Source organism: Oncorhynchus mykiss, chromosome 27 (assembly GCF_057628025.1).
Source record: "Oncorhynchus mykiss isolate SJ-2025 chromosome 27, ASM5762802v1, whole genome shotgun sequence".
Classification (NCBI taxonomy): domain Eukaryota; kingdom Metazoa; phylum Chordata; class Actinopteri; order Salmoniformes; family Salmonidae; genus Oncorhynchus; species Oncorhynchus mykiss.
Window position 1 is genome coordinate 18,786,022 of NC_143048.1, and position 12,030 is coordinate 18,798,051.

The 12,030-nt window shown below is 44.1% G+C and overlaps 1 protein-coding gene across 1 annotated transcript in view; it reads left to right on the forward strand.

The window, feature by feature from the left end:
- LOC110507114 (FRAS1-related extracellular matrix protein 2) overlaps nt 1-12,030 on the forward strand; it is a 114,550-nt gene that overhangs the window by 47,906 nt on the left and 54,614 nt on the right. The window contains exons 5-6 of the mRNA XM_036964988.2: nt 5,564-5,710; nt 10,049-10,279. Of these exons, the coding sequence (XP_036820883.2) occupies nt 5,564-5,710; nt 10,049-10,279 (378 nt within the window). The remainder of the gene's footprint in view (nt 1-5,563; nt 5,711-10,048; nt 10,280-12,030) is intronic.

Genomic DNA, 12,030 nt, shown 5'->3' on the forward strand with positions numbered 1-12,030 from the left:
ACTGTTACTTTTGATTTTGACCCCCGCCCCCCTTTGTTCAAGGACACATTATTCCATTTATGTTAGTCACATGTCTGTGGAACTTGTTCAGTTTATGTCTCAGTTGTTGAATCTTTTTATGTTCATACAAATATTTACAAGTTAAGTTTGCTGAAAATAAACCCAGTTGACAGTGAGAGGATGTTTCTTTTTTTGCTGAGTTTAGTACACTATAGGGAACCCAAAGCCTTTAATGTTACTATTCATCTCCTTAACATTAACAATGTTGTGTAAACATAGAGACGATGCCAAGCTTTCCACAACAAGATCCTAACTTTAATCCAGCATACCCAGGAAGTTAGGAAGATCCGTCTTCTCTTAATGTCATTTTAGTCGGTTAGAAGTCTCTTACGACAGCTGTGCGTGGTTATTAGCGTAGTTCTGTAACTCTACGGGTTGTTGACGGAGTTCTGGAAGGAAACGAGGAGCTTGTAGCAGAGTTTCTGTGGTTGTCTATGACTGCTGTGGTGGGGTAGAGCCGGGTGATTCATGTGGTAGGGATAAGGCCAGTAGCCTTCACAACTCTCCTGAGTTCTGGAAGGAAATGAGGACCTTGTGGAAGTTTTCCATAAAGAGATGGGTGGGAGATCTGTGGTGGGAGAGGGCCAGGTGATTAAGACCAGTAGACTTCACGACTCAGAGATCACACACACTGTGCTTACCTGTGGCATGGGTCTAGCTTCTCCCTCTAAACCCTAGTACAAGGTAGAGAGATCTAACCACACACACACACACACACACACACACACACACACACACACACACACACACACACACACACACACACACACACACACACACACACACACACACACACACACACACACACACACACACACCCCTCTGTTCCAGCAGGGTCAAGCAGAACACACACAGGGGAAAAGCTCTTTTCGCTCCAGCAGACGTCCTACCTGCAGGAGTTATTAAAGTAGAGAGAGATTAGACCCAACTCCCAGTATGGCCTTAACTCCTGAGAATGGACAGGCTCGGGAAACATGGGTCCGGTGGCAGGGATGTAGTTGCTTGGTTTATGTTCATATACAGTTGAAGTCGAAAGTTTACATACACTTAGGTTGGAGTCATTAAAACAAATTTCTTGTTAACAAACTATAGTTTTGGCAAGTCGGTTAGAACGTCTACTTTGTGCATGACACAAGTAATTTTTCCAGCAATTGTTTACAGACAGATTATGTCACTTATCATTCACTGTATCACAATTCCAGTGGGTCAGAAGTTCACATACACTAAGTTGACTGTGCCTTTAAACAGCTTGGAAAATTCCAGAAAATGATGTCATGGCTTTAGAAGCTTCTGATGGGCTAATTGACATCATTTGAGTCAATTGGAGGTGTACCTGTGGATGTATTTCAAGGCCTACCTTCAAACTCAGTGCCTCTTTGCTTGACATCATGGAAGAATCAAAAGAAATCAGCCTAGACCTCTGAATTTTTTTTGTAGACTTCCACAAGTCTGGTTCATCCTTGGGAGCAATTTCCAAATGCCTGAAGGTACCACATTCATCTGTACAAACAATAGTACTCAAGTATAAACACCATGGGACCACGTAGCCGCCATACCGCTCAGGAAGGAGACGCCTTCTGTCTCTTAGAGTTGAACATACTTTGTGGGGAAAAGTGCAAATCAATCCCAGAACAACAGCAAATGACCTTGTGAAGATGCTGGAGGAAACAGGTAAAACGAGTCCTATATCGACATAATCTGAAAGGCTGCTCAGCAAGGAAGAAGCCACCGCTTCAAAACCGCATTAAAAAAAGACAGACTACGGTTTGCAACTGCATATGGGGACAAAGATCATACTTTTTGGAGAAATGTCCTCTGGTTTGATGAAACAAAAATATAACTGTTTGGCTACAATGACCAATGTTATGTTTGGAGGAAAAAAAGGGACGCTTGCAAGCCGAAGAACACCATCCCAACCGTGAAGCACGGGGGTGGCAGCATCATGTTGTGTGCTTTGCTGCAGGAGGGACTGGTGCACTTCACAAAATAGATGGCATCATGAGGCAGGAACATGATGTGGATATATTGAAGCAACATCTCAAGACATCAGTCAGGAAGTTAGAGCTTGGTCGCAAATGGGTCTTCCAAATGGACAATGACCCCAAGCATACTTCTAAAGTTGTTGCAAATGGCTTAAGGACAACACAGTCAAGGTATTGGAGTGGCCATCACAAAGCCCTGACCTCAATCCCATAGAAAATTTGTGGGCAGAACTGAAAATGTGTTTGCGAGCAAGCAGGCCTACAAACCTGACTCAGTTACACCAGCTCTGTCAGGAGGAATGGGTCAAAATTCACCCAACTTATTGTGGGAAGCTTGTGGAAGGCTATGCGAAACGTTTGACCCAAGTTAAACAATTTAAAGGCAATGCTGCCAAATATTAATTGAGTGTATGTAAACTTCTGACCCACTGGGAATGTGATGAAAGAAATAAAAGCTGAAATAAATAATTCTCTCTACTATTATTCTGACATTTCACATTCTTAAAATAAAATGGTGATCCTAACTGACCTAAAACAGTTAATTTTTACTAGGATTAAATGTCAGGAATTGTGAAAAACAGAGTTTACATGTACTTGGCTAAGGTGTATGTAAACTTCCGAATTCAACTGTAGTACCGAACCATTAGCAGCTGTCACTGGGTTGTAATTCTAGGATACCCCTGTTTTCTCTGTTCTCTTTCATCTAGAACCATGTAGACGGAACCCATTACCATGGAAACAATCAGACTTTGAGGATCAGCCAGAAAACCGTCAGCCCTTGAGTTAGTTCAGCCGTATCCTCATCATCTCCACTTTATTTAGCTGTACCTTTGTCATCTTCACTTTGTTAACCTTCATCTTCTCTGTTAGTTTAGCCGTATCTTTGTCATTTTCACGTTATTCTCTCTGTTCAGAAGAAGACAGGTAGAGGTTCAGGCAGCAGTGAGGTCTGAGTTGGTTCATTGGTTCATGATAAAGTCGTGAGATGTTTTCTTCTGCCACAGAGTCTTCTTGACAGAATCAGATCTGATGAGTTTTGTCTCCTCTCCTCCAGTTCTCTCTCTTTGTCCTTTTGGCCATGTTGTGGTTCAGTATAGTTTACTCCATGGTTTAGGCAGTGACGTCTGAGTTGGTTCATGATACAGTTATGTTTTCTTCCGCAGAGTCTTCTTGACAGAATCAGGATGAGTTAATAAGTGTCTAATGAGTTTAGTTGTGAACGAAGAACTACAGTTTCTTCTTCTTCTCTCTTCTTATTCTGACCTCTACTGTGTGTTTATTCTGTTGGACCTGGTATGACACACACACACGTACACACACAATAAAACAATAACACCCTTGTGAATGTGTAGGTTTCACTCTCTTGAAAAAGAAAAGGCTACATAGCAGAGAGGTCGACTGGACATGACAGATTTCCTGACCATGACAACTGGAGAGGGGAAGGGCAGAATGGAGGAGAGGAGAGAGAGAGAGAGGGAGGGTAGGCTCAGTGGAGGAAGGGGGAGGGCAGAATGGAGGAGAGGAGAGGAGAGGAGAGAGAGAGAGAGAGAGAGAGAGAGAGAGAGAGAGAGAGAGAGGGACGGGAGGCTCATTGGGGGATAGGGGAGGGCAGAATGGAGGAGTGGAGAGGAGAGAGAGAAAGAGAGAGGGAGGGTAGGCTCAGTGGGGGGAGGGCAGAATGGAGGAGTGGAGAGGAGAGAGAGAGGGAGGGTAGGCTCAGTGGGGGGAGGGCAGAATGGAGGAGAGAGAGAAAGAGAGAGGGAGGGTAGGCTCAGTGGGGGGAGGGCAGAATGTAGGAGAGGAGAGAGAGAAAGAGAGAGGGAGGGTAGGCTCAGTGGGGGGATGGCAGAATGGAGGCAGAGAGAGAGCGCGAGAGAGAGAGCGCGCAAGAGAGAGCGCGCGAGAGAGAAAGAGAGAGAGAGAGAGAGAGAGAGAGAGAGAGAGAGAGAGAGTTTATGGCCTCAGTAGTGGTGCCAACCCCAAACAGACTCAGCTGTCTGTAAACCCAGAACAGTACCCTCAGTATGTGTACCAAATGCACCTTATTCCCTATATAGTGCACTTATTTTGATCAGGGCCCATAGGGACTACTGCTGGTTTTCTGTTCGACCTAATAATGAATTGCACCCACCTGGTGTCCCAGGCCTAATTCAGTCCCTGATTAGAGGGGAAGAATAGAAAAAAAGAAGTGGAACTGGCTTCGATGTCCAAATGAGAATTTGAGGAATATAGGGGATAGGGTGCCATTCGGGACTCAGGTTGAGACCCTCCTTGTGGTCTCTCTTTCATTCTTTCATTCCTCCCACCTCACATCTGCCAGCTGTCCAGCTATACTGTAGAAACACCTGGGTCTGTCTCCCTCTTCACCCCTCCGTTTTCTTTTCTCTCTTCATCCTTCCTCTCCCTGAAATCCTCCATCTCCCTCCTCTCCATTTTCTCCCTTCATTCACTCCATTCCCATCATCCCTCATTTCACACTCTTCTGTTTAGGCTGAGGGGCTTGGAGCCACTGTTATAACCCTGCTGTTAATGGCAATAGTATGTGTGTGTGTATGTGTGTGCTTGAATGCATGCACGTTCATGCTTGTGTGTGTGTGTGTGTGTGTGTGTGTGTGTGTGTGTGTGTGTGTGTGTGTGTGTGTAAGCGCCTACGTGCTATGACTTGTCATTTTGTGTGTGTTTGATGTCTGTGTGTGGTGTCGCTCTCTCTGTGGTCGATACGGTAACAGGCAGTGCTGTCCTCCAGGAATACAGAGCTTTGAATTCCACTTCAAACAGGACTGATAAAACAACCCTGACACACACGCGCACACACACACACACACACACACACACACACACACACACACACACACACACACACACACACACACACACACACACACACACACACACACACACACACATACACACACACACACACACACAGACTAACCTTTATCTCTTAATTACAATGAAGCCGATTAGACCTTCTTCTGCACTGATACCTCCCACTGAATATACTGGCAGGGAGGTTGTGTGTGGGTGCATGCATGAGCGTGTGTTTGTACTGATACTGATGCCTCCCAACGAATATAGGCAGGCAGCCTAGCTGTCCTACAGGCACCCATAAAACCGCCAGGTAATTATTCTAATGACAAGATGTTGAGATAGGAACATGTCCTGAAAACAAACAGCTTTTCCGTTATAAATGTTTTGAAGTGCAAATAATGAGTTCAGAAACTCATACGCTACCGTTGTCTTTGCTGAATGAATTCTCTCTCATGTCGATCTTCATTTTTGTTGTTGTTTACAAACACAAACATCTGCACAGAACAACACTAGCACCTAATATAATGTAATCTGTGGATTCTAATAAAGTTTTCCAAATGTGTGTGTGTGTGTGTGTGTGTGTGGGGGGGGGGGGGGGGGGGTGTTCCTGTACTCACTGTACTGTCATTCACTTGTCTGCTAAGTGGCACATAAGACACATTATTAAGTGATCCTCTCTGAGACTACTGACTCTATGTGTGTGTGTTTAGGAGGCAACAGGCTGAAGAACCAGGTGTTCAGGCTGAACTGGGCCTGGGTCTCCCTGGAGAAAGAGTACTATGTGTTGGACGAGGAGGCTAAGTACCTGGAGGTGGTCCTCAAACGACGAGGATACCTGGGAGAGACATCCTTCGTCAGTGAGTCAAACTACCTTATTATACACATCCTTATACACATTGATCCCAAATGGCACTCTATTCCCATTAGAGTCAGGACATCCATAGACATCATCATGACATCCTTGGCTCTATCCCTCCAGGGAAGCTCCACAGCTTTTCAGCCTTTCATGTTCATGTAGCAGATGGCTGAGTTAGCCAACTGTCACTCCTGGTCCAATTCACACATTTTCTAAAGGAAAGGGATGTTAATGGATGTCCTGACAAAAGTAGTGCACTCTATATGCCATTTGGGACATAGCCTTGGAGAACAAATAGAAGAGTGCCATTTGGGATGCACACCAAAAATAGCGGGGGGTCAATCTCTTGACTCAGACAGAGCAGGGGAGGGACAGACAACCTCAGGGTCATACAGGTCACAACCTTTCTTCCCTGACCCCTCTTCTCAGGGCAGGATTTACCCTTTTAGCCAACCCTCCTGGGGACAGCAAGGGCTCATGGGAGAGGTTACGCAGAGTTGGTGGTCATCAGAAAGACGCCCGCTGTCGCCGAGTTAGACGCCTCTCTCTGTGAACATTCCTTAAATTTTACTGTCCTGGACTGAAGTAAACCCAGTGCAACAAATGATGGGACAGTAAACCTTAGTTTTATAACACAACGTTTATACACAGGGTTTAAAACAACAGTAAACCTTAGTTTTATAACACAACGTTTATACACAGGGTTTAAAACAACAGTAAACCTTAGTTTTATAACACAACGTTTATACACAGGGTTTAAAACAACAGTAAACCTTAAAACAACAGTAAACCTTAGTTTATAACACAACGTTTATACACAGGGTTTAAAACAACAGTAAACCTTAGTTTTATAACACAACGTTTATACACAGGATTTAAAACAACAGTAAACCTTAGTTTTATAACACAACGTTTATACACAGGGTTTAAAACAACAGTAAACTTTCATTTTATAACACAAAGTTTATACACAGGGTTTGTAACAACAGTAAACTTTAAAACAACAGTAAACCTTAGTTTATAACACAAAGTTTATACACAGGGTTTGTAACAACAGTAAACTTTAAAACAACAGTAAACCTTAGTTTATAACACAAAGTTTATACACAGGGTTTGTAACAACAGTAAACCTTAGTTTTATAACACAAAGTTTATACACAGGGTTTGTAACAACAGTAAACTTTAAAACAACAGTAAACCTTAGTTTATAACACAAAGTTTATACACAGGGTTTGTAACAACAGTAAACCTTAGTTTTATAACACAAAGTTTATACACAGGGTTTAAAACAACAGTAAACCTTAGTTTATAACACAAAGTTTATACACAGGGTTTATAACAACATTAAACCTTAGTTTTATAACACTCATTTTATACACAGGGTTTATAACAAAGGTTTTATGGCTGACTACTACTGGCACCACTGGTATTGTTTTCATTGTTTTTGTCCAGAATCCTAATACGTTCGGGATGTCAATAAAGCTGTGCTAGTTTGAATAGCTGAAGTCTGAGGTCAGATCAGATGGGTCGGGTGTATTGAGTTGTCCCTAGCTGTGTCTCACTGTGTATTTGCTAGTGTTGAGGCTGTTGTGCGTTGTTCCTGTGTGCATCCCAAATGGCCTGAAATATTCTCTATATAGTGCACTACTTTTGACCAGGGCCCATTGTTGGCCACAGGGCTCTGGACTAAAGTACAGCACTACATAGGGAATAGGGTATCAATTGGGAAGCAGCCCTGTGTCTCTGCTAGCTAATTATCTCGCTCTCTCTCAGGGGAGTATGCAGATAATATGCAGATAATATGCAGATAATATGACCATTAGACTATCTCAATGGTCTGCCCTCTTCAAGAGATAATTCAAGTTAAGGAACTGTTCTTGAAGAACACAACGAAGAGGGTTCTATCCCGCTTCTAATGGGTTGACTGATTAGCATTTCTGATTACGACGATAAATAACTCAATTCCATACTGTGGAAACTTCTGAAGCTGTTTTTAAAAAATATTGAAGATATTAATATTTGAGAGTACATGGATATATTTCTCAAACGAACATCATTGCATCAGTGAAATGTTCTGGCTCTCCAGCTGTGTGCTTATAGGAGGTAAGAACAGGACAGAACAGGAGAAATGTGGGTCTACATCCCAAATGGCACACCTCTTCCCTAGGTAATGCACTACTTTTAACCAGAGACCTATGGTAGGCCACTATAGAAGGAATATGGTGTCATTAGGGACACAGAAAACCTCTAGAAGCACACACCGCACACTGGCAGTCCTTTCTGCTCCTCAATGTGTTTAATGGATCACAAACCTCAAAGGATGAAGGGAGATGGAAAGAGAAAGCCAAGCCTTCAGATGAACCAGACTCACAGGCATCAGATCAGTCTGACAGACCCACTACCCATCTGCCTTGGTACTGAGATGACATGCTGACTGATCTCAGGCCAGTGCTTCACACAGTGAGGAGACAGAGGATATCTGCTCCATCCCAGCCCTGCTTGCTGGCCTGCCAGAGCCAGCCCTGATCACAAGACCTAGGATACATCTGAAATGGCACCCTATTCCCTATATAGCGCACTACTTTCAACTGGATGCCTGGTTCTTTATTGGACGTTGTGAGGCATTTGGTAAAGTTGTGTGCATCAGGGGAGGTGCTAGTATAGCAGCTATGTAGAGCTAGCCTGCTGCTATATAGGCTAAAGCAAAAATGTCATAGTATTTAAACCCAGGCCTGCTGCTAGGCCTCAGAGCTGCTTCTGGGATCAGGGAGCTGTAGTCCTCCTTCTGCTGTGAGAGAGACAGAGTGTGCGTCCCAGATAGCATCCTATTCCCTATATAGTGCACTACTTTTAACCAGAACCCAAATAGGGCTCTGGTAAAAAGTAGTGCATTATGTAGGGGATAGGGTCTCATTTGGGATTTAGACAGAGTTAGGGAGCTGCTTCTCTGCCTGCTCTTTGAAGACAGGTGATATATATTCCGGCTCTGTTGAGCTCATCCATGTTATCTATGAACACATGTCAGCAAGAACTGTAGCAGCCCCATGAACACGTACAGGGCTCATTTCCCTTCTTGGTGTAGGCATATCAAAGCTCACTTCAAAGAATGAAATGGTAATTTTGGTCCAATTCCCCAACTCATACATTTCCTCCTCCATCTGTGCACCGTTGAAGCTCTTTAGTGTTATCTTCTCTCTTTCTCTCTCTCTCTCTCTTGCTCTTTTATCTTTATCTAGCTTCTTACTTTATGTGTTTGTTTGTTGTTATTATTATTATTAATGAATTAAATAATTCATATTTGTGTTGGTCTATCTCAGAGTGAGCCAGCCAGTGAAGCTAGCTGGTTGTGTAGCTAGCTGGTTGTGTAGCTAGCTGGTTGTGTAGCTAGCTGGTTCTGTAGCTAGCTGAACAGAAGGAGTCCTGCCATCATCACCAGCCCTCAGTGACAGCAGGTCTGATCAAACAGCACTGGCACAAACTACCACCAGCAAGCTGGGCAGGCTAGACTCAGTAGACCAACAATGTCAATCTACCAATACTTCTACACTACCTGCATAGACAACCTTGTTTTAAGTTGATTCTGCTTTACCCACTTTACCCTTATTTACAGCAACAACCTGGGGAATAGTTACAGGGGATGAATGAGCCAATTGTAAACTGGGGAGTATTAGGTGACCGTGATGGTTTGAGGGCCAGATTGGGAATTTTTTGCCAGGACACCGGGGTTAACACCCCTACTCTTACGATAAGTGCCACGGGATCTTTAATGACCTCAGAGAGTCAGGACACCCGTTTAACATCCCATCCGAAAGACAGCACCCTACACAGGGCACCCCAATCACTGCCCTGGGCATTGGGATATTTTTTAGACCAGTGGAAAGAGTGCCTCCTACTGGCCCTCCAACACCACTTCCAGCAGCATCTGGTCTCCCATCCAGGAACTGACCAGGACCAACGCTGCTTAGCTTCAGAAGCAACCCAGCACTGGTATGCAGGGTGGTATGCTGCTGGCCTAGGAATGTGTATTACAGTGTCCTCTGTGTTCAGTCAGACCACTAGGGGCCAGATCGAGAGTGACGTCTTGATTACCACCCCCTCCTCCTGGTCCACGTCAGGGCCATCTGCTAGCTGACACATCACAACTTCATCTAACACTGACTGCTTCTCTGACCCATCTCTGACTGGGCTCTGTTATTGACCGGTTCTTATATCTGGATGCTGCCTTCTGATCTTATCTTGTTGAATGCCACATTGTAAGAACAAATGTTTTGTGTACAGTACATGTAATCATTTCCTCTTCCTCTATGCCCCCTCTCTCCTCTCCTCCCTCCTTGCCCAGGCATCAGCACCAGAGATGGTACGGCGGAGAAGGATAAGGACTTCCGTGGTAAAGCCCAGAAGCAGGTCCAGTTTAACCCAGGTCAGACCACGGCCACATGGAGGGTGAGGATCCTGCAGGATGGAGTGTACGAGCAGTCTGAGACCTTCCAGATTGTTCTGTCAGAACCTGTCATGGCTGCCCTGGAGTTCCCTGACACAGCCACTGTGGAGATCCTCGACCCAGCTGATGGTATGTACTACAGGTCCATGACCCAGAGTAGCTTGTTTTAACAGTCTTAACAGTGTTGTTTTCAAATGACTAATGGTTGATAAGTCATTACTACAGGTAGGTTATTCATCAGTCTTAGCAGAGATGATTGGTCTGAGGTTATCTCTATGGGAGAGGCAGGGTTGTATAGTAGGTGGGTGAGAACATCCAGGTCAGTGTATAACAAAACATGGACCTTCATTGTAATCAGAGGACTGATATAAATACTATGCATGCCAGTCTCTCTCGGCTAGGAGTTGAGGAGAGACTGACTGCATCACTTCTTCTTTTTATAAGGAACATTAATGTGTTGAAAATCCCAAATTGTTTACCTAGTCAACATACACAAAGCTCTGACACACACACTTACCCCACCAGACATGCCACCAGAGGTCTTTTCACAGTCCCCAAATCCAGAACAAATTCAAGAAAGTGTACAGTATTATATAAAGCCATTATTGCATGGAACTCCATCCCATCTCATATTGCTCAAATAAACAGCAAACCTGGTTTCAAAAAACAGATAAAGCAACACCTCACGGCACAACGCCTCTCCCCTATTTGACCTAGATATTTTGTGCGAATGTACTGTATTGTTCCTTTACAAAAACAAATGTATGTAGTTCTGTCCTTGAGCTGTTCTTGTCTATAAATGTTCTGTATTATGTAATGTTTCATGTTTTGTGTGGATCCCAGGAAGAGTAGCTGCTGCTTTTGCAACAGCTAATGGGGATCCTAATAAAATACCTAATACCTTCGTCAGCCTCATTAGTGAAGCTGCTCTCTGTTAGTGAAGCTGCTCTCTGTTAGTGAAGCTGCACTCTGTTAGTGAAGGTGCTCTCTGTTAGTGAAGCTGCTCTCTGTTAGTGAAGGTGCTCTCTGTTAGTGAAGCTGCTCTCTGTTAGTGAAGCTGCTCTCTGTTAGTGAAGCTGCTCTCTGTTAGTGAAGCTGCACTCTGTTAGTGAAACTGCTCTATGTTAGTGAAGCTGCTCTCTGTTAGTGAAGCTGCTCTTTGTTAGTGAAGCTGCTCTCTGTTAGTGAAGCTGCTCTCTGTTAGTGAAGCTGCTCTCTGTTAGTGAAGCTGCACTCTGTTAGTGAAACTGCTCTATGTTAGTGAAGCTGCTCTCTGTTAGTGAAGCTGCTCTTTGTTAGTGAAGCTGCTCTCTGTTAGTGAAGCTGCTCTCTGTACGTGAAGCTGCTCTCTGTTAGTGAAGCTGCTCTCTGTATGTGAAGCTGCTCTCTGTTAGTGAAGCTGCTCTCTGTTAGTGAAGCTGCTCTCTGTTAGTGAAGCTGCTCTTTGTTAGTGAAGCTGCTCTCTGTTAGTGAAGCTGCTCTCTGTACGTGAAGCTGCTCTCTGTTAGTTAAGCTGCTCTTTGTTAGTGAAGCTGCTCTCTGTTAGTGAAGCTGCTATCTGTATGTGAAGCTGCTCTCTGTTAGTGAAGCTGCTCTTTGTTAGTGAAGCTGCACTCTGTTAGTGAAGCTGCTCTCTGTACGTGAAGCTGCTCTCTGTACGTGAAGCTACTCTCTGTACATGAAGCTGCTCTCTGTACGCGAAGCTGCTCTCTGTTAGTGAAGCTGCTCTCTGTTAGTTAAGCTGCTCTCTGTTAGTGAAGCTGCTCTCTGTATGTGAAGCTGCTCTCTGTAAGTGAAGCTGCTCTCTGTTAGTGAAGCTGCTCTTTGTTAGTAAAGCTACACTTTGTTAGTTAAGCTGCTCCTTGTTAGTGAAGCTGCTC